Source organism: Dendroctonus ponderosae, unplaced genomic scaffold (genome assembly GCF_020466585.1).
Source record: "Dendroctonus ponderosae isolate FM_Combo_2020 unplaced genomic scaffold, Dpon_F_20191213v2 Dpon_F_20191213_1, whole genome shotgun sequence".
Taxonomy (NCBI): domain Eukaryota; kingdom Metazoa; phylum Arthropoda; class Insecta; order Coleoptera; family Curculionidae; genus Dendroctonus; species Dendroctonus ponderosae.
Genome location: NW_026017110.1, coordinates 13,537,331 through 13,561,097, shown reverse-complemented (window position 1 = coordinate 13,561,097; position 23,767 = coordinate 13,537,331). Strand labels below are relative to the sequence as shown.

At 33.7% G+C, this 23,767-nt stretch overlaps 1 protein-coding gene across 7 annotated transcripts in view; it reads right to left on the bottom strand.

The window, feature by feature from the left end:
• Nucleotides 1-23,767, bottom strand: part of LOC109532989 (unconventional myosin-IXAa) — a 25,872-nt gene continuing 2,105 nt past the window's right edge. Inside the window, exons 2-27 of one of the 7 annotated variants that reach the window (XR_007282427.1) lie at nucleotides 21,348-21,511; nucleotides 21,110-21,247; nucleotides 20,796-20,998; nucleotides 20,055-20,528; nucleotides 18,906-19,169; nucleotides 18,522-18,788; nucleotides 18,319-18,435; nucleotides 17,869-18,138; nucleotides 17,444-17,579; nucleotides 17,121-17,389; nucleotides 14,658-14,891; nucleotides 11,426-11,710; nucleotides 10,484-10,662; nucleotides 10,211-10,350; nucleotides 9,930-10,151; nucleotides 9,736-9,869; nucleotides 9,503-9,646; nucleotides 9,032-9,430; nucleotides 8,756-8,951; nucleotides 8,159-8,375; nucleotides 7,323-8,013; nucleotides 6,752-7,268; nucleotides 6,133-6,461; nucleotides 4,498-4,811; nucleotides 2,290-3,355; nucleotides 1-2,231 (exon numbers count right to left, since the gene is read on the bottom strand). Coding sequence is in view for 4 of the 7 variants with exons in the window: in XM_048670407.1 (XP_048526364.1) it covers nucleotides 3,213-3,355; nucleotides 4,498-4,811; nucleotides 6,133-6,461; nucleotides 6,752-7,268; nucleotides 7,323-8,013; nucleotides 8,159-8,375; nucleotides 8,756-8,951; nucleotides 9,032-9,430; nucleotides 9,503-9,646; nucleotides 9,736-9,869; nucleotides 9,930-10,151; nucleotides 10,211-10,350; nucleotides 10,484-10,662; nucleotides 11,426-11,710; nucleotides 14,658-14,891; nucleotides 17,121-17,389; nucleotides 17,444-17,579; nucleotides 17,869-18,138; nucleotides 18,319-18,435; nucleotides 18,522-18,788; nucleotides 18,906-19,169; nucleotides 20,055-20,528; nucleotides 20,796-20,998; nucleotides 21,110-21,247; nucleotides 21,348-21,374 (6,309 nt within the window). In the remaining 3 variants the exon portion in view is untranslated. The other 6 variants (XR_007282429.1, XR_007282428.1, XM_048670407.1 and 3 more) reach the window with 6 other exon arrangements.

Here is a 23,767-nt window from a genome sequence, read left to right as displayed (position 1 = left end):
TAAATATCTCGACAAATTTATTGCGCTTTTAAACTACTTAGGATATTGTTACCTTAAAAGTAGACGATATAAAAAGACTGAGTATTTTATTGAACGTCCACTCATATTCAGGTTTATTTATTTTGCACACGATACCAATCTTATTTAAGAGCAATTGTGACGCAGAAGAGCCTTTTTACTTGAGCGAGCATTTTGTTTATTAAGTTAAATATTTCAAAAAGTAAGTATGTATTTTAATTAAAAAACATAGATATACGAACAGTTTCATATTGAGAGCAAAATAAATAGACCCAAATATTGTTTACTTCCGTCTAAATGTAATTAAATATATATGCATATTATAGGAATTATCATAAAACAGGCTGAAAAAGCATATTAACCACTTTACAAAGCAACTGTAAATTTAAAAGCAGTCACTAGAAGTGTATTAACTGTGATTTAACGTTTTGGGTAATGAGCTGGCAAATAGCCCAGAGGAGCTGCGCCATTTGAGTAAAGAAGAAGAACGTTTTGGGTAGCAATCATGAAAGCTAACCCGTGGTCAACATTGTTAGTATAATAAATATGTTTTATCAAGACGAGATATTATGATTATAAAATTTATTTGCTCATTTTGTTCAAAAAATTGTTGTCCCTGATTTTTGTATGCGTATTCGGCTTGCATCTATCTATACTGCGGTTAAGTCCACAACTCAACTTTGTCATATAAATTTTGGGTGTTTGCCTGTAGTTACTGCTTTTAAATCTACCGGCAAGCAATTAATAAAAAAACATGTTTTTGGTCCAGCAGTTTATCATGAATATTTAGCATCAAAATGATACCTTTCAAAATGTTTCCATTTGGAAACATAATTATTGGTTCTGAATAACTTTCAGTTTATATTTCTAACTTTTTTATATTAATGGAAACGAATATAGAACATTAACAAACAAGAATTAGTGAACTCAAATCTACTCTGGAATTACATCTTCGCTAAAGTTGGATTAAAATCAAATGTACTCCTAAAATCACTTTCAAATAACATATCAGATAATATTTATGACTAAGATTTAAACATTACGCACCTTTAAATCACATTTTTCGGATAAACAATTAATTGCTTTTTAACAATATAGATTAAAGATAATTACATATATACAAGAAACCATACAGTTAAAAAAAACGATCAAATCTGGACTTCTTGCAACCAAACCATCCATAATGAATGTGTACAAATTAACTTACATTAAGTGTTATACATATATGAAAGAGATTGAAAAGTCTTAGACCTGGAAATGTGGGGAGGTTTTATTTTAAAAGCAAAATTAGGCACAAGCCGCTTCATAGATAGAATTATATTATTATTAACGAACCACGTGACACTTGATTTTTAATTTTGCGAAAGATTTAAGCATTGGCTTTTTTAATTTACTCTCATACTTAGACGGCGAAATGAGACAAGCCATGCAGCAAATAACACAAAATATAACAAATACAATGATCTATCTGTCACCATCATATTACTTTATTGAGCAAACCAGTTCGTGCATTTCTATGTCCAAAATATTTGAGCAAACACTTGGGGAGAAAATTCATCTAAATTATGTTATTTAGCGGTTTAATATAATTGATAAATACTGAATACGAATGACAAGTAGTGCTTAGATATGGCAATGGTACGACAGAAAAAATATGTAATGAAAAAAGTAATAATATAAGCATTAATATAAGCAATAAATGTTGGTAAAACAGAAAACAATGTTTACATTTTTTTATAATTTTTTATGTGGTCGTAACAAATCCAGTGAAGATCCGCTTGAACTTATTAATATGCGCACGAAATCAACATAGCATTAATAGGAAATTTTAATAGCCACCACTTAAAAAGGTAAACATTTATGTCTGAAAAATAGGTGAAGGTGGAAAGTGCAAATATAGAGTACAAACAAAAAAAACACATTTATGTTCACATATAAATTTTAACTTTCTGCTAATTGTAACATTGGTTGCTGAAATAATTTCATAATTCAGTTTTGTCCTGTTCTTGTCGTAGGATTGCCTAAATCAAAAATGTTGATGCATACTTGGACTCCAGAAGTATAAGTAAAGACGTAAATGTCCTTTCTAGTATTGCAACGTTTTCAGATAATCGCTCGAATTATCGACTTCTTATTGCAGTTTTATGAGTTTCATCTCAACATTTAAACTTAGTCATGCAATTTCAATGTTAGTAATTAGTAAGTTGGAACTTCTGCAAACAAAATAAACTAACATGGTATTCTAATATAATCTATTATAAAAAAACTAACAAACGTGATTATTTCTGCCACCAAGTAGTGGAATAGTAAATAGGGGTTCTAGATCCTTTGAATTGTCTATAATAATGCATATCAGAAGACACACTTGAAAACGGATAAATTAATAGACTTCTGGAAAGAGAAAAATACACTATATACATATTATAATGTACATACTATTACCATTAGTAGTGGTAGTTAAAAGGATTTTTAACACATAGATTAAATGAGAGCTAACATAAAAAACAATAAATTTAGCAATAAGCGTAACTGCATGGCACTATTTTCTAAACAGTAAGTAAAATATCCATACACCATCAAATCACAATCGCGATGTAAAATAATACTTTAACTGTCATGGTTTAGGCGGCTTTTATCATAACATCTGATTGCAATTAAGAAAAAAATTACTAAATTAAAAAAGCAAATGTGCTAGAGTTCATATACAAAAAAAAAAACAGCCTATGGTACAATGATTTTAAAATATAAATTTGATCTGCTAAGATACACAGTCGCCATTATATGTACATCTGTTCAGACACTATTTATACTTTATACAATCACAAAAAATTGAGAACCATTAAATTTTGATTTTAACACCATGCGATCGGGTTCATAAAGTATTCAAAGATTGGACGACAAATATGCATTGTTGAAGCAGTAGTTGTTGCATTGTAACTACTCAGTTATTTTATTACTATAAGATTTAACAGTATTAACACAAAAACCACTTGGATCACTCATCGGCTTATTCAAATTAGTTATTAAATATATCCATAATGTGTCCATAATATATCCCTTACTTCGACAATGCTAGTTCTGTTATGTTTCATCCTATTTTTAACTGAATAAATGTAACGAAATCGTTTATACTTACTTCATGTACAACACAAGTATTGAATGAGAACAATATCAACTGGTGTGTTGTATGTATCTTATACCATTACATCACAGTCCTCCACCAATTTTCCACTGGCGTCTGAAGAAGATTGCCACTTGATTTTCGGAAGAATATTCTGTTTCGAGTCTCCAGACGATATTGATCTCACTACAGGTTTAGCCTTGTTCTTCTCACCACCTGAAAAAACAATTGCTGATGCAGTCGATATCATTCTTACAAGTCAAACACTATGAGAAGTTTTCACAATAAACTAACCATACTGTGACAATTCGGTTTTTCAATCAATCTTCAGATTTTCATTCTAGCTCACATGAAAAACATGCTAATTTTACAGATTATTATTAGAATAGCATTATTTTTGCGTTCTACTGTTGCTTTAAGCAACTGGGACACAACTATGTAATGTTTCAGTGATATAACGATATTTTTTTGCACTTTGTAATAGTAGTTTTCGATACAAGGGCGAAAAGTGTCGTTTTTCGAACGACGACGGCGTTTGACACCCGAGACGAAGTCGAGTTCATTCTTCGAATTCGCGCGATACTTTTCAAGTTGCTTCCTGTTTTCACTTGAATTTGTCATGGTGCATCTTTTGTTGGACCTACAGATCTTTACAAACACGACGTAAGTAAAACGTCAGTAAATAATACGGGGTCCGCCTGAACTTTTACCGAAACGAACCTGAACGAACAGCAACACTAGCAGTCTCCCAGAACTTTTTTTTATAACACAACTAACAATATTTAGGACATTTGAAACTTTCTGCACTGATTTGTCTTTACTGTATTGAGAAATTAGTTTCTCGTAGCCTTTTATCTGTTGCAACACAACGCATATTTTTTCCATGCATTTATGTGAAAATATGAAATTTATCCAACTCAAACTGGCATATAATAAACTAAGCACACTAAGGTTATTAACAGACGCATGCGTAATATAGGTTTTCCTGGCCAATCAAATACACGTTCGAATATTTATTTGTCACAAAATTTATTACATTTCTGCATTTTTACCTTGTTGTTGTTGAAAAATGAAAAACGTAATTCGTTAACATCTTATTGTATGATAAGTAACGTGTATGAGGCCCTATTTTTCCACTGCAAAGAAAAAAATATTTAAACTCAACATTATGATTATTCAATTAGAATTTTGGGCGTCGTCCGAACATATAGTTGCTCGTACATTCTTTGATACGAAACGGACCATTGTGAGAACTTCAAGTCTACGAAAAATGTTTCAATCTTTTGACATGATGACGACAAATACGTTTGCCTCTCGAGTATCCATATATTATGACACGGAAAACCACGGAAACTTACCTAAGCAAGTAAGGTCATCTAAACTGCCATCTCCATCGGTCGATAGCATATCGTCATCTGATGTGGCGTGACTTAAAGTAGGCAAGTTTGAGGTCAAATGTTCTTTTTCCTTCTGAATCTCCTGTATATGATCCACTAGAAGATGTTCTTCGTCATCTGTTTGTTGCTCGGATGGTTGGCTGCTGGGCAGCAACTCGTCCGGGCTAAATACCTTTGAACTTCGCAGTGAAGACAATCGATTCGACGCCGCTTGACAAGCTGTGTCTAGAGTATCTATATCGTCTAGTGTTAGTCGTAGTTTCTTGAGCTGGACCCTAGTTGTAAATAATTCCTTCGTCAATAACTCTAAATCATATCACTATATATAGTATCACACGAGTAAATATTTTGATGTCCCAGTGAGCATTTTATTCTGAAAAAGGAAGTCACGATTACCTTATTTCGAGTCAAATTTCACACAAAATATTGAATGACGTCATGGTGAGTGCCTAATTATACGCTAGATATGAATTATGTCTACTGTTACACATTGTAGGCTTTAAATTGGCACCCAGCGCATTGTTGCCTGAATCGAAGTAATCGACCGCAACGTTTAGGATTTGTGTTAAAGTAACTCCTTAACAGCTATGTTAACCTAAGACCCAAATATGAAACGGGGGGTACAACAAGTTTGGTACTGTTTTCTTTCAATCACAATCTTTATTTGCGTATTTCGAAAAGAAGGAATTACTCTTAAATCTGCATCTCGACAACGGTAAGGACTAGTGGCTTGGGGAAAAATCTCCTTAGAAGTAAAGTTCAGTAAAGACATCGCTCTGCAGATTGTCTATATATCTCGACGCAATTGCAATATTTTCCAAACAATCGAAACAAATACGCAACATATCATACGCTTCCGCGTTAGTAAAATGAATATTTTTTACAAAAACTAGCGCACCAAGTAAAATATAATGTGATTTGTGTCTGACTCTGTCAACTTGATCCGATTTTCGAACAAAAACGAAAAATATTTACATTCTCTTCTGTAAAGTGAGAACGACTGAAGATATCACGATGCGGTTTTCATTAAAATGTAGGTAATTTCAAGATGTGTAACCGTGCGTTGTATAAAAAGTATCGTTTTATTCAACCATTTTCCAAAAATCACAAAAATTTGTTCCTCATCTCCCCACTTTTCCGAGACACCAAAACTTTTTAGTTTTGGGGTAGAAGCTACGCCCCCCTAACGGTCGGTCGAGCTACGAACTTCCAATACATTTTGCAGCCATTTCTTATCCCAACTTTACCTGCAAGGATTTTCCCCCAAACCGCTAGTCCTTACCGTTGTCGAGATACAGCCGATCTTTACCCTTATCGGGACGCCCTGTATATGCGGAAGTGAGTAGGAAATGTTTCGGAGTTGAACCAGTATGTCAAGAAACAACTGCAATCAAAATTCCAAATGTTATCCTAAATTGTGCCGTGCTACGGTGCTTTACTTAACACTTCACTTCACTAAACAGTAGCCGCAAATAGGCACAAATTTTGCACACAATTGCAGTGTATCCCTATTCGAGTGAAAAATGTGCTCACTGGGCGTAATTGGTAATTGTTGCAGAGTCTCAATTAATTGTTTGTTATTAAAAGAAAACTTACTTGATAATGGTTTCAATGCAGCGAGTCTGACTGGTAATATCATGTAAGCTTTCTTGAGCAGGTACGCGTTTATTGGTTCTCAAAACACAAGGAGCAAATACAATAGCCAATGATGATGAACTCATTCGATTCGTCTCCTCATGTAAAGCCACTCGTGCTAAGTGAAAGACTAGACGCTCCATCAAGTCGTAGTTTGGAGATGGCAACTTTTTCAAAATATCGTATAATGTAGTTATCCTATCGTTGTCGTTTTCCAGATTTGCCGCCGTAATAAAGTTTTCATAATATTCGAACGTAAGTAGCGGTTCAGACATTTCACGCAGGAAAGTCTAAAAACAAAATTCAGTGTCATTCATTTCACAGGTCTAAAACCAAAACATAATAATCAAATTAGTTCTTCCGCGTTGTTAAGCATACTCATTTTCGAATGTTCATTCATTCCCCTGACTTGTTTGATTGGTTCATTTATGAACAGAGCTCCAAATATGTTCTAAAACTATTTCACTTCACAATATATTTTCAGCATCACGATTAATGCCCCTTTATCCCCGAGGTGAGATATTTAAACAAGCGAAAAGGTTTAAAAAGTACATTTATCTCTAAAATAAGAAGTGCTTACCTTTAAAACTGATGCCAACACATGTACCTGATACTTCTCAAATTCACAGCTTTCTGGATTTTCATCCAATTGATTTTTGAGCTCCGTAATTTTCGATTTTACGCCCGATTTCCTGTAAATGCCTTCGGTATATAAACCCTTAACTTCTATCGTATATATAAGTTTCTCTATGACTAATGGAATTTTGTTTTCGTCAGTCACAAGGGTTACTAACGCAACACCGAATATTCTCTTATTTTCACCCGGCTGTCCGGGTTCTTTTTGGCAGGTACTGGAATTACCGTAACACTTTTTATGACAAGTAAGTTTGCAACTTTGGCACACGAGCCCTCTTTCGATGGGCCACATAAAGAACGAATTGCATATTTCGCAAGCCGTTTGAATATTAATGATTGTCTGGAGAAAGGTGTGTCCATTATATTTGTAACTTTCCACTTTCCGCTTCTTTTCCTTTTTCCTTTTCGCTTTGCTCGGCTTTTCTTCAGATTTTGTCGACATGAATTCATTCATAAAACCCCTAGAAAATACAATTTACAATCCAAACAAATTAAAATTTAATTAGATAAATTACCTGAAAGCATTCACACCTAAAGTTATAGGGAAATTTTTCGTTTCATTTTCCTTCAGTTCACGTTGACATACTGTTTCCATAGCCTGATTAAAAATACTAATGAGGTCTTTATATCTAATGTTGCACGCTTCTATGCCGTTATGTTTTGATGCAGCACTATAAATTTGGACTAAATTGTTTTTAAACTCCCTCAGCGCTTGCTTGAACACTTTATCCACTTCACTTGATTTTCCACCGTCATTCTCTATTTTCATAATTTTCTCAGCGATAAATGCTTGCATTAAGTTTAATTCTTCCGCTCCTGTGATAATCTGATCAGTTCTATCGGTAAATTCTGATGTTCCCGTAAGACTAAACTTTGCCTCTTCGGATTTGTTTAAATCATACGGTGCCCTGGAATGCTTCCTCAGCTTTCTCCTACTGTGTTTAGATGGATCGCTTCCAGGTCTGTGTGATTCGCACGGAATTTCAAATACGCCCTTATTTTGAATGCATTTGGTATGAAATAGGGTTTTGCAAGACGTACACTTGTAACCTTGAGTTATGAACATATCCAATTTTTGTTTGCAGAATGAGCATACGTCATCTTTCGAAACCCTATTGATTTTTCGTAAGGAGTGACCCGCCAAATCCAAATTATTAAAATCACTCCACTTATCATTGCTTTTAATAGCTGGACTAGTTTCATTGCCTGCAATAAACAAATAAACCTATTTCAACTAAATTCAATATTAGCTTACCCACACCAGATTTTTTACAAATGTATACTTTTTAAGAAGTTTATCATACTTGTCAAATACGAAGCAGAGCAGAACTAGCAATGTTGCTTATCTTACCTGAATCGTTAATAAGTACTTTAGTCGCAGGGTCACTATTACGTCTTCGCAAATCTAACTGCGTGAGATTCTGCCTTTGCCGTTTCGGAGTCAAGGACTGTTTGCTCGGTACTTCTGGAGGAACAAAAGTGCCAGATAATCTATTTAACTCTGTATGCGCTTTCCTTTCGTCTATCGTTCCTAATACGCCTTTATCTAAACTGCCTGAATCTGTCACCTGGAAAATCACATTTCTATAGCAAACTGATACCTCCAAGTCCATCGAAAATGTTTTAAAACCATTTTTTAAGTAAACTTCTGCCAATTCAACTGAACATTTGCAACTCTGCTCAACGATATAAACATCCAGGAATTGTGGAAGAAAATGTTATCACAAAAATATTTGCACATTTGTAAGAAAGCAATTGCTTAAATACAACTAAAAATCATATATTGAGTCAAAACTAGTTTGATTTTTTTCATCAAAGACAAATATTGAAAAAAGACATAGGCCCCTGAGGATCTACACCAACAGTAATTAATAACTGAAATTTAGAAGAAAAAAAAAACGGTACGCAAATAATTAATTGTTAGATGTCATCTCTTGAGTCAAAATACCTCCTCTCCTAAGCTCTTCACATGATTTCGTTTAGTTTTCCGGGTATTTCTAGCTGGTGCTTCTGGTCGCCCTAAAATCTCTTCTAACTTGTTTGGTTTATTGTCAAATGGATAAACATCGGGCCTATCTTCAAATGCTTTGCTTGGACGTCTAACTGGAAAACTTCTCAATCCCCTCATTGTGTCATTCACATATCTAAAACGAAACGAAAACAACAAAAATTTAAATTAAAGCAATCCTAATTTGTAGAAATTAATTAGTAAAAAACTACTTACCGGCTATCACGTTTAACAGTTGGTGCCGCCCAACTAACAGCCGGTGACCTTACAAGCTGAGGTTTGGAAGATGAACTGTCACTTTCCTCAGATGACTGAAATTTACTAAATCTTTGGGATATCAGCGGTGGAGCTGAATGTGCCATGCCTGGTTCTGAAAGAGTTTCGCTGGTTGTACTCGTGCTAGACCACTGTTTACCGAGCTGTGGCGGTTCTGGCTTAGCCGCCTCCCTAACAGTATTGTTTAAATGGGAATCCGTACTTTGCTGAGATTCGAAACTTCTTTGTGAATCCAAAGATTCCCCGCTACCTTTTCTCTGCGCCGAATATTCCAGATCCGAGTAGTCAAATGTTTGATGCGATTTTGTAATTTTCCTCCTTTGGTCAAAATCATCATACCTGCGAGAACAATAGCCAATGTATTCTATTTTTTTCTAAGTCTGCTGCAGATTATGGGCATGCAAATGTTACCTATTCATATTTGCTGAACTGTTCAAGTATGGTGAATAATAACATGAACCTGTCTGCGACACCATGGGCAACGAAACTGTCGATCTTAAAGCTAATTTATTGGGATTTGAATTTCCTAAATCTTGTTGGTGAACAATGCTACTCCTGAAAGAAAAAATATTGTCATTTTTAATCCAGAACACTTGCCAGAGCACTAATTGCAAATTTATTCATTCAGTTTTCAATTTTCTTACTGTTCGTAATCGGGCATCTTCTTCTCAATTATAACAGCTTCCAATTGTGGCAGTTCCTGATTGTCTTTAGTAGTAACTTTCGTAATAACCGCATCATTTTTCGCTTCCAGTTGGGGAAGGTCTGCCTTAACCGCCTGAAATTTAAGAGAAATAGTTGCAAAACGTCTTAAGTACCAAAATTTAGCGACAAATACCTGTTTATTCTTTGCATAATGACCCATGGCAATTCTTTGACGAAGCTTAAACCCTCTGCAATGTGCTTGAAAAAACACCAAACCAACTTTCAACTTTTTATACCATTCTCTAGCCTTGTAACTTCTCCATGATTTCTGAATTTTTACTGCCGCCATTAACAGTCTTACGTGTTTCTGAACTAGATACATTCGACAATAGGATTGCAGCAAAACTACCGCTGACTGAAATTTGAAATATAATTTATATAACTGTATAATGCTTAAAATACGTTTTAAAATACCTTCATTCGTAAAAACTTGCGTCGCTCCAAGCACGCACGAAACCATCTTTGAAGAGATATAATGCTTGCCATAATTTGTTGATGTAATTTACAGTCTAATTTATACTTTTCAGACTCTCTCATGAAAACTTTTGAAGTACCTACAGAACCAGATGCATTTTCTAAATTAGTTAAATGTATTGAATAGAACATTTGAATAATTATTGTAATAAAATGTTCCAGAAATAACATTTGAATGAAGATAAATCAGCTGAATGCTCTGGAAGTACGTACCTAATTGATAATCATCTCGGTTCAAGTTTAAGGTAGCTAAGAAATTTCTCACATCCACTTGCGAACTTAAAAGACCTTTTGGGAGCAATATTCGATACAACTGAATAAACTCATCGTAAGTCAGTCTTACATTGAACCCTGCCTGTCTTATCCTTACAGTCTCTAACATACCAGTGTATCTAGAAATTCAATTACATGCATCTGAATCCTAAAGGTATCACTTAACAGATAAATTTATCATAAATTCGTTTACAATGATCAGTAGATAAAGTGTACTAAAGCTTGTAGTAATCCTGCAATTTATGTCAGTTTATAAAATGAAACAGTTTAATAAAATTGAGAATCATCAACCGCTCGAATCTGAATTTTCAATACTTTTAGTTATTCATAAACGATATTAAAAATGAATTAAACACAAAAAACGAAAACCTTATAAAGTTAAATTTTTATAAGTCGACATTGACCATGACCACTAAGACTACAGAAAGATCTTTATCTTCGATCAAATTAGATATATTCAAAATTCCCATCTAAAGAAAGCAAATAGGGACTAGAAATAAAAACGCACCTAAAAAATATATAAACACGACACAAATTTTGCCTAATAATCGCAAACATTAAATATTGTACAATAAAACAGTTCGTAGAGAGAGCGTAAAGAGAATATATGGAGCGAAAATAAACCCCTAAACACATCAAGCCTTTATTGGTCGTTCAATTCGATTTATATAGTTTCTATTAAAACTAAAGGTCAAGCCGAATTGCAAAACAGGCATCATATTTAATCAATCATTGAAAGTAAATGCCCAATCTGGTGTTGATAACTTAGATCTACTAACTAGATAGATTGCTCTCGGTAAAAGTGTCATACGTGCAAGAAAAAAGAAATAAAATAATTATTATGAAACTATAGAGTGATTAAATCATATTTAAAAAACTCACCTTAACTGTCTTTGCACAGTATCAGCATCAAAAGTGTTTGGAATTTTATTCCCGTTTGATTTGATGCATCTAATAAAAAATGGATTAGCTTGATTTAATGTATCCATTAACGAATGAAGGCTTTGTTGAAATTGAGCTGCAACTGTCATAGGCTGTTTCCTCGCTTTATTTAACTGGCTCTGATTCATCGCTGTAATTCCAGTTCTGCCGGCCAGTGTCTTAACAGACTGTAGGTTTTTCAATCCCTTCTTTCCGCGCTCTCGTGGTCGAAATGACTTGTTCTTCCTATTAACAGAAATTGTTAATTTCACAATTATAAAAGCATTTAGCTACATGCATCCAAGCATGCAGTTGGACTATTATTAGTACAAAGCAAGCTGTTATGAAAGTTATTATTCAAACTAGGTAGTAAAAAAACAAGCAGAATTAACATCATGCCATAGTCAAAAAAATATAATTTTTTCTACCAATTAAGACAGAAAAAAATTGATAGGAAATAATTGTTTCGGCTCGTAGAAAAACGTACAAAACATCCAATAATCTTTACAGCAGAACTATGAACAACTGATTAACGTGAAAACTCAACTAAAAGACAAATATACCAAAAACCAAACTGACACACCTTCAGCTGATCACAGTCAGCAAATCGTATTACAAAGTCCAGAAAATAGCGAGGAAGTCAGTCAAGTTTTGTGTGACATTTTTGTGCAATACTTTGACTTACCCCGTACCTGGAAAATTATATATGTTATTAATGTCCCATTAATTATTGTTCTTATAATGCAACATAATTAACACGTGAACTTTATTCAAAAATATCTTAATATTCACGGTCTGCTGCAAAGATGTACAGGGTGTTTCATAAATATACGGACAAACTCTAGGTGGTAGGGGATATCAAGACAGACAAGCATGTTCAGCATATTCAGGTTGCCGCATTTTGTAAAAAAAACAGTTTTTGTATTCAGCATATAACAAATAACCCCCGGTAGTTTTCCAGCTTTAGTTATTATAAACAATAATTTAGATTGTAGTGTATCTCTCAAAACTCCTCAGGAATTGGAAACCCAAATCGAAAATTTTAATTTTCTCATTCATAGCGCCATTAAATCCTCTTCACCTTTTCATTTGCTCTACACTAAATCAAATAAACTAAACACTCAGGTACACCATACAATATAAAGAATAACATCCTATAAAAGAGGAAAAATAAATATATAGTACGATTTTTTTGAAGCAAAACTAAATTAATTCTAGAAAATTAAAAAAAAACGCTGAAATCAGAAATGTTTTTCGTTTTTTTGAGAAAACAAATGAACGTATTTTAATGATATTAGTTAGTTAGTTTTGTAGATATTTTTAACACTTGAAAAAAAGTATTAAACGTTTTTCGCTCTCTTTAATTGTTTACACAATGTTCCACAGCCGGAAATCACGCTCAAACTATTGTACCAATATTCTGACATCCTTCCGAACAACTTCCAATAATCTTTTACCTTCATCTATTTAGTGCCCGGAAAAGGCCTTTTAAAGTCTAATCTGACTAAATAAGTCTTCTTCCTATTCTAGCTAAAGTGTGCGAAAAAGTTTTCCTAAAGAGGCTCCAGAAAATCATATCTGTGAAGAAGCTAATTCCTGATGACCAATTTGGTTTCCGTAACTCTCATGGTACAACTGAGCAAATAAACAGGAATAACCAGGAAAATGAAGAATGCTTTTGAAGATAAGGAATATTGCTTTGCAGTATTTCTAGACGTGGCCCAGGCCTTCGACAAAGTTCGGCATGAAGAGTTTACTCAAGTTGTCTCAAGAAATGGTTCCCAAGTAATTTTCATAATTTTCTCGAATCCTATGTCAAAGACAGAACTTTCCAAGTTAAAACCGATGAAAGTACTTCAAGACTATACCCGATCAGAGCTGACGTTCCACAGGGACGCGTTTTGGGTCCAACACCCACACTGGACAAAGTGCAAGCAACTAAACCTAAACATACGAAGAATGTATTGGTTACTAGGAAGAAAATCGAAACTATCCCTCGAAAACAAGGTGTTCCTATACAAATGCACGCTCAAACCAACTTGAATGTATGGAGCTGAACTATGGGGTAACACTTCTAAATCAAACATCGAATTTATTGAAAGGCTTCAAATCGAAATGCCAGAGAGAAATCGTAAATAATATCTGGTTTGTCCCAAATGAATTAATCAAGAAGGACCTACAACTAAAAACACTTACTGAAGAAACATCGACCATTCACTCCAGATACACAAACAGATTATCAATTCATCCGAATATACTATCAACGGATCTGCTGACAAAAAACAGAACCATCACCCGATTGAAGAAATATAAATTCTGAATAAGACGTCCTTCTTTATCTTTCTATCTTTGATAATCAACTCATCTCGCCATAGTTTGGCTTTCTTACTACATAATTTATTCTATGTATCACTCATCCATTTTTTCCTCAAGAAGCAAGCGTGATACGAAAAACTTTTAAATCTAAAATGTTGATTTTCTAGTTAATTTACTTTTCTGCAATAAACTAACCAGTTGACCCGTGAGCTTGTTAGCTATAAACAGTGAAAATTTTATTTCCCTGTATCAGGCAAACGGTTGGTAATTGGACATGTTTATAAAGCAAAAAACTTCGTTCGTTACCACCCCTAAAAATTCGTCGGTATATGTATGGATCACCCTCTATATTGTCTAATTGAAGTATATATCCATTAATTTGCTAAGCACTTCCTGTAATTTTCTTTTGCTTTTTTATTTGGGCTCCCACTAACAAATTCAGTTTTAAATCCAATGCGATTACAAGCAACGAAAATCTGCATATTATTAGGTACAAACAAATATTTGATTAAAAAGTGTCGTGGGGAAAGAAAATGTCTTGAATGGACTTGAGTAACTCAGATTATTGAGAAAGACAGAAAATTTCACAGTTATAAGGTGAAAGGAGAAAAGAATCAGAATTAGAGTAACCTAGTCCGAGTGCACATTTATAGAAAATAATAGTGGAGAATAATGTCTGTGTATTAAAAAAAAAATGATTAATTTCAAAGTTTTCAATGGTATCCGAAGGATATTTATAAAGAATAAGCCTCCTGTAGTAAGGAAACAACACTGTGCTGTGGTGTAGCCAAACAATATAAGAAAACTATTGAATGCCCTGAAGCCTCGCACCAATGACCGATTTCCATCACCACCAAATCAAAGATTAATAACGTACATCACAATTTGATTAGCCCGTTGAATTACCCTGGCTTCATCTGGGCAAAGGACCTTTTCTAAAGTGTACGAGGCTTGGGAGGTAGACGATTCCCTACGCTGCCGATCATCGTCATTAGTTTTCGTTGTTGACAAATTCGATCTGTTTCGTTGATAAAATTGCGGCCAAGATAGGCGATTCGTTGTCGGTTCATCATTTGATCGGTGAAAAGAGGATGTGGTGTGTCGATGTTTGCTGAGGAGGTAACACATTAATGTTAATGTCAAATATAGAAAAAATGTTCCTGTTGTGAAATGTGTAACTATTTAACTGTTGGTAACTGATATTTTAATTTGATTAAATAGACCCATTTAAAAGCATACACTTTGATAACAATCAAGTAATTACGCTTAACTACAGACCGAATCCGAAATAATTAAAAGCTGAAAATGGTTCCTAACGTCTACTCTACTGGAAGAAACTAGCGATCTGAAATTAAAAAAAATAAACCAGCACGTCTAAAAGCTCTCACTAGCAAACCATGCAAATGTGGTAAATCGAAAAATACCATAACTTGTGGTAACCATTAGAAATGTTGAACCAAATGTAAAATGCATGTATAGCCTGGGAAATTTCAACTTCCACAGCTAAATACTGGTGCAACAAGCAAGTTATACGGCAATACAGTTTAACGAAAGACACCAATTTGTATGCATAAAGAACCATGTCAGAAACAAGAAGATTTTCAATGTAGTACTACTAACAAATGCTTAAACATAAAATCGATTGTCGTGTAGAATGCGCGTTTCTGATGAGTATTTATTAGACCTTGAAACTACTACAATAAATTTGAAGTAGATTAAAGCATTTGCTAGTATTAAAATAAGACGGACAAAGGAAAATGACACTAGAAAAAGTAAAAACAATTCACTAATAATTAAAACCGAGAACCAGACTTACGCGATCCGGTTAATTGTGAGATTCACAGCCGAAACCGTCACCAGATGGCTACAGAATTACAAATTCGTTGAAAGTGTAATTTTTCTTAATGAAATGTGTGCATAAAATAAATCGAATTTAAATCGTGTTTTAAATTGTGCACAAAATATACTACATAGCTTTAGCTTAAATAGCTTAGATCAAGTAACATAATTTAGCCATTTATCCTAATTATGGCTCATAATATGCGCGAAATTATAAGTAAATCAAAAAATATTGAAATACCTAAATAGAACCACATTCTGTTTGTCACGACCTTAAGCTTCAACTCAAAGTTGATACTGAGGTTTTAATCAAAGGATGACAATCCTAAACATTAAAGATGTATTGCTATCTTTCAAAAATACATTTTTTTTTGACGTCGTCGCTTGCTGAATCTCTCCATATTTTTTTATTTGTTTTCGATAATTTATCATCTCCGTCTCAACGCTTCTTTTGCCGAGAAACGCCGCACACTTAAACACCCGCAAAACTATTACGTCGGACGACCATGCGCCTGGTAAGATTTTTGATAGTCCGAGAAAGAAAGCGATTGAGGCCAATCTCGGAATAACCGCGTCCTTCAGAGGCACTAATGTAATCGAGCGTGTACCTAAGCTATTTGACGCCAGGGTTCTTTGTTGGATTTTTTCGTAGTATCTCACTGAGCCTCTAATAGTCGAAAAATTAGGCAAATGTCGAAACCGGTTGTGCGCGACTCAAGCACGCCAGCCATATACTTTATAGTAGGTTATTTTGGTTTTGTTTCTTTGTTCTGTAGATTGGTTTACTTTTACTTGGGAAGAAACACTTCAAAAATCGAGTGGGATAATCCATTTCATGATAGTACTACTCTAAAATAGTACCCAGCATCCCTCTTGCTCGATAGAATTTTATTATAATTATTGCGCATTCGGTGATCAGTCAAAAATGCAGGGCCGTAAATCTGATTCCGCGAAATTTCCCGATCTCGGCAGTAACTTAACATCCACTGGCATTTCGAGCGAATGCAGTCACAATAGGGATTGCAATGATCTCGGTATTGAACCGTAGACATATTCCACTCACTGCTTCTCGCAAAAATTAGTTTTTAGAATAAGCTTAGTTTGATAAAATTTATCTATTGCAGATATTTATCAGGATTTTCAAGCAACGTTCATCTTAAGCGCTTAGTTTCTGTGCTTCAAACAAACTCATAAAAGCAGGTTTTAATTTTTCAAGTTTTAAGATTCGAAAGATTTTAGCCTTTCCGCGTTTCAAATCATTGATCACAAATTTATTAAACTTATCCCAAAAATATATTCAATGTAAATCATTAATGGTTTACAACTTTTTTAATTAATTAATTAATTAAACTGAATTCAGATTTTTTAATCCATAAATTAAAACCACAAATCATAAGATCGATTCGCAACTTAGCAAATAAATGTTTTTGATTAATCACTAACAGTATTGCCGCGAATAAAACTAAGTGTCTTGTATGTAAACTAGAAAAATGTTAATTACCTTATAATATTATCGTTGGGAACATGAATTCCTCTGTATCGCTGTTGAATATTATTGCGATTGCCGTCTACTCTGCCTTGACGGTGTCGTTTACCAGCATCCCGAAAGGCAAATTGTGCTCTGAAAAAAGCCCTCACGATGGCCCATCGGAAAACCGCTACTGGATCCACACCGACTAATTCCCTAACGAATGCCATCGAACTGTTCTTAAGTACCCCAACAATATCCTGCCTCATTAGATCCAGGTTTTTCTCTCGCATATCCGTTACCTGAATACATATTATTGCTAATAAGTCACGGTCACAAAAAATACTGTTTTATACCTGATATTTCACTTTCCCGGCGTAATGTTCGACTATAAATGCTGCTTCTTTTTTCTGTGGCTTCTTATAGAACGTGTTGTCCTTGTGCACAGTGTTAAATTTCTGCAGCAATGTTTCATTTGTAGCTCCGGGAAAGCTGAAAAGCGTAAAAACAATTCGATTCTCAAAATCAAACAACTGGATATCATCTATCGGGCACGTATACAAAAGTACTCTCTAGTATTTTGAACATGTTTACTTTAAATCATCATGAAAATGCTTACTGCTTTGAAAATAAATACTTTAAGCATGGCAGTTTTACAACTTCTCTCTCTATTTGAATAGACTTGTACATAATTTAGAGAAGGTTTAAACAAGTTTGCAGGTCGGACGGAGTTGAAAATTTACATTATTTGCAAAATGGTAATATGGCAAAATGTACATACTTGCATTGATCATCTAAAAGGCATAATAATCCATTGGGTTTTGCCTCTATTAACTGCAAACAACCTGTGTTATCCATAAAGTCGATATTGGTCCAACGGATTCCTTCTTTGCGATACTCTTCTTGTTCGTATTTAAATACGTGTTGATTAAAGTAGTATTGTAAATGTTCATTGGCGTAGTTAATACACAATTGTTCGAAACTGTTGTTCGGGCCAAAGTCTTCGAAACCAAAAATGTCCAGAACACCTATGGAGTTCCCTTGGTGCTCTCTGTAAATGATACATGAAAAAATCAGATATAGAATATCGATATGATATAAATAAGAAACTTATAAATACCACAATATATATACTTTCTAATCTTGAATTTACTTAAGCTTTACATTTACACATTGACTAAATATTATCGCAAATTCAAGTATGTGAATGGACATGTAATTTAATGCATACCTTAGAGTATCTTTTTTCGAGAATAGTGCATGGTTTACTTGCAAGACTATCCAGTCAAAGAGCGCTCCATATAAACACTTGGCCATGGCGTCTCTACTTGCTATCGCCTCCGGTAACCTACACAATGTAAAAATTAATTATCCGCCGCATGTGAAACAGCTACTAAGGTGACTCATTTCAAATTGATCTAAAAATTACATTACCTGTAATTGATTACTAAAGTTTCGCCTGAAGCTCTCGCTCTCTTTGCTATTAGAGCTTGCATTAAAGTCTCCTGTTTAACTCTAAGTAATTCAGAAATCAGGGCTACTACGTCCGGATTCTTAACTCCAACGGATTCGTCGTGATGGTACGCCGATTTTCGCGGATGAAATTCCACATTACCCAGAAGCAAAACGGCAGACAAGACCGAAAAAAGCCGACGCTGTTTTTCCGGCGTGAAACCAACCATTTCCATCGACTGTTTCAGTCTGAAATAAAAATACACCTTTTCAAATGGTACTTAAGTATACAAACAAATAATTTATTGATGTTTTATTAAGTACTATTAAAAGCCATATGGGAGAAAAATGACACTACGTGCTCACCTAGAAAATTCATAACTTTCGTCCACATTGTCAAGAGCAGCACATGACTTGTTCAAATAGTAATATTTGTCAGGGGTCATGAGGTGAAGCTGCAGCTTTTCTTGTTCGTTGGCTCCTTCTAACAGGTAATAAAATACATGATAATTTCGTTCATAGCGCCCTTGAGAACAAATTCGTGATTTTTCGAGAAGGTACTTTTGAACTACTGCTCCATGAACCATTCCATTTTCTTTGTAATTCACTTGAATAAATTTCCCAAAGCGACTGAAAAAGAAGTATTAAGATCTATATGCAATTCTCAAACATTTTTCCATTCAGTTAAAGCACAGTACATGTTGGACGTGTTTTAAATTACACAGATTAGCACGACAACAAAAATAGTTGCAGATAGAGTACCTATATACATTAATTAGTCACATCAAACAGATACTATTGAAAGCGTTAACTTTAATGTGTTAAGCTGATAACCACTTTCAATTAAGGATATTTATAACCTATTTAACAATATTTCAAGTTATTCGAATATTAACAAACAGAAAATGGATGCAGATAGAGTATAGTACATATACTGGTCAATTAAAATTCAATCGAAACTGTTGAGTTGGCTGAGCTTTTATTCCGTGGTAGAATAGAATTTATTTCTAACATTTTACAAGCACAAGTGGCTTGCATTTTCAGAGGTGATATTGGTTCCAAAACTTACAACAAACTGATCATCAGCTGAAAGTCCAAGAGCTTGAAAACTCAGCAGTTTCAATGAATGACAGCGAAAAACTTATTAGATGCATCGCTACATAATAAGAAAAACTACTTGATTTGATCTTGATTTTCAGATATTAATTTACATTATTTAATAGTGTGACAAAAACACTTGTGATTTTTATTAATTTCATATATTCACACCTAGGAATATACTTGCGTTTGTAAAAGCCAGGCTTATTTAACTGTTTATATTTAACGGTTCCAATATGCTTCAATTAATGTTTCATACGAGCATAAACTCAAATATAATTTGCCAGATCTATAAAAGGTAAAAAATGCAAGTCCTTTCGTACAGCCTACATAATCTTAACAAGTTATGGATTTATTACCAATAGATAAACCCTTGTAAAACAAATTGCGACATATACAATAAAATATTTTAATTACCTTGAATTGTTATTATGTGCAGTTTTTGCATTTCCAAATGCTTCCAGTACGGGTCCAGCACTAAGTATAGTTTGTTCAACACCGCTACCATGTGATCCTTTCTGACTGAGTGCAGTCAAATGATGTAATAAAAAATTTGTACTTTCGGTCTTTCCGGAACCGCTTTCCCCACTAATAACTATACATTGATTCTTCCTGTCCTTTAACATGCAATGATATGCAGTATCGGCAACGGCAAAGATATGGGGAGGCAAGTTCGGGCCTAGTCGTCGATTTTGATACAACTTAACGTATTTCGGATTATAAATGGGATAGAACTTAAAAGGGTTTAACGCAATTAAAATTGAGCCTACATAAGTATAAATGTGGCCAGCTACAAATCGTTCGCGAAGATTGGCTAGAAGGGTTTGTTCGTTGAGATCGGATAGCTGGCAAAGATCCGGATATTCTCTATCTTTCGGCTGATATAAAAACCTGAAAAAAGTGGAATTATAAGTAAAAATGGGCAATAAAAGTATTGCAACTACGAAACGTTGTTTCTCATTATGAAAATTATGATTTTAGTGAAGATGAGTTGAGTATTTATTTATATGATTGATTTCAGTTTATTTAGGCTGATCTTAATACTGGTTCAGAAATTAATACCGGCTGTAAAGATTAGATATTGCTAACAGTTTTACCATAATCGATAATCAGTTTGGACTAAATTGTTAATATGAACATCAAATACCCAATAATTACCTATGAAAATAGTCTTTAATTAGTTGGGGATCCATAACAAATCGCGCTCGCCACGTGTAGTCCACTACTTTTTCTCTAAGGTAGAATCTATAAGATGTATTATCTGGCCTATGTTTTGGCCAGAGCATCATTAATTGAACCGGGCTTTCCTGACTCGAAAGACTCCGTTCTTTACACTCCTGACCAAAATCATCCCCAATAACCTATAAAATAAAAAAACTCAGATAGAGAATGATTACTGCATAAATGTTTAACTAGCTTCAATAAGCCGCATACGAAATTTGACCATATTCAGCAATAAGGCTGGCACATACCTCAGCCAGTTCATAAGAGGCATTTTCGTTTAAAGAGAGTCTTTCGACAATACAAGAGACTATCTCTTCTGAAGTAGTCTGCTTGCTGGCTTCAACAGAGAGTGCCTCATAGAGGCTACTTAAAGCCCCCACATACACCTGAAAGTAGCAATTTTATATAAATTGATATAGGTACTTAAATAAGTCAATGATCGACTGATATTGAAAGCAAATTGGATAAACGTTGTAAAACCCTTACTTGTAAAATATATCTATTATTTTCCATTATGGCTTGCAGAGTAACCTTTTCACCAAATTAGTCTGATCAATGCCAATTTCACTAAACTAGGGTTTCGGTTCATTCTCCAAATTGGGAGTTGTTTATTTTCTAAGTGACAAATCGCCAGATGGTGTGGAGCAAAACTGAAACATAATTCATCCATAACACAACTATTACGTTACGATATCGTATTGTACATACTTATATGTCTAGTTTGCAAACTTATATATTTTCTAAATATACAAACTTTTTTGGCACGTGAAAAGCCTTCATACTAGAACTCATAATCTAGGTAAGACTATCAAATAAAACAGCAGCTAACAATTTCTAAATATAATTTGGATGGCCATTTATTGCAAAACTAGCAATTCTCATATACATGTGGGGTATGTGGAATTGCTAATTTATTTTATATGACAATGAAGTGAGTAAGTACTTTACTCCTGATGTCAGGGGAATAGTGACTCTTTGGTACAATTTTTCAGTTTTCCAAATATTGTCTTTTAGCAATCTGTCTAACTAAGATTGCTAAAAGAAAGACTAACTGTACAATATAAAATAATGAAGACTTTTTCTAACAGACTTTGCGTGTTAATGAATGTAGTCATTCATTCACAATCATTAAATTGTGATGCTTAAATTTAAACTTTTTGGAAGCTCAAAAAGAAATATTTTCATGCATTTGAAAGTTGTTGGCATGTTCTCCCAGAATTTACGAAAATTTTAAAACATAAATGAAATGCACGATTATAAAGGGATAAAAGATTGATTAGTTCAACACAGTACTGTGTGTATGTCTAATGACTTCATTTTTTCGGTATAAATTAAGGTAATTTTAACAATCAACACAATGGATTACGTTGTCTTATGTGTATGAATTACATTTATTCACTTAATTAAATTTCAGAAATTATCGAGAAGATTTTCGGTAAACGATAATTTATTATATCGAGTTCAATCATTGATTGAATCGTATTTGATATCAATATTGAGAATGCAATACTATTGCATTAACACCTTAGATTTAATTCGAAGTATTATTTCGATTATTAAATACGAAATATTAATAATATCTCGATTCTAAACAATTCAATTATTTCCATAACTAGTTGAGGCAAACAATTCCTGTATTACATAGATTATATCAGCTTTTCCACTATTTATCGTCTCAAACTAGGCAAGCTAAGTACTTAGTAACTTTTTGAAATTATGATTTTCGACTTTTTACCCAAAATTTGAACTAACTGGAAGCTCTGAAATGGCTAAACTAAAACTTAAAGTCATTATATTTGAAAATGAAGATTTGATTTAAAAAATTTCAATTGGCGATGCAATTACTTAGTAAGTAATCGACATACGTAACATTGCGAAGGTACGTTTCATTCAAAAGAGACTAAAATTCTTGTTCTGCGCTAACATATCAGTGTTCTGTCTCTAGGGCTTGTAATAAAGATCCATTTAAATATTATTCTTTCATCCAGCATCAAGCTGAAATTGACTAAACATGTACAAGCGGTTGAAGATCAAAGTTTTGAGATTTTATATTTCCGGTTTTTTACTCTTATTTGTGTAGTGTTTAGGGTTGCGATCATTAATTAGCGCAAAAGTCGTTATCTACATTTGTGCACGTTTGACTTATTTAAAAAAATATCAATTGTAGGGTTACAACAAAGTTATTAGCTAACTAGCTGTTGTTTTTGGAAGTGTGGCAGGGAAGTAATCGACAAAAGTAGTTTGTAACTCATGAATACCTAGTTGAGAGAAACATTTTACCTTGTAGTGCTCAAAACCAATAGTAATCAAGCTAGAAGTACTGCATTAGTTTGCAACAACCAAACTACTTGTGTGGTGAATAAAAGTGTCAAAATGCAAAACCTATCGTCTGAAGAATAGATACTGTATCAGAAATGTATTCAAGTGACGAGCAGTAGTATGATAATTTAACCATTCATATAATATTTAAATGAAAAAAAATATTTTATTAACACTAAATAATTATTTATGGTGTTTACCAAATTATTTTATTTATTTGAAAAATTTATACAATTTCCTTTTAGATTGAGCTAAACTATATCAGGCTTGTATGTTGTTTTGTCTAAAAACATATCACCATTTCAAAGCTGCAAGGTCTAATAGGGGTCTTGTGTGTGAGAATGGGTTTTATTAATAGATAAACATTTTTGAACTGAATAAACTGTTTTTGAACCAGACGAGGAATTATTTATAAATTAAATTTGGGGGATTCTAATTTAGACATGAAAGTTCCCCTAAGGAATATATATATATATATAAATACTCTTTATTTCCTATAGAAAAAGGCTATCGACCCAATCGGTCTTTCTGCCCTTGAGTAGTACATATATGTCTTAGCCTAGCTTATTCTAAAATTAAGTCCTATT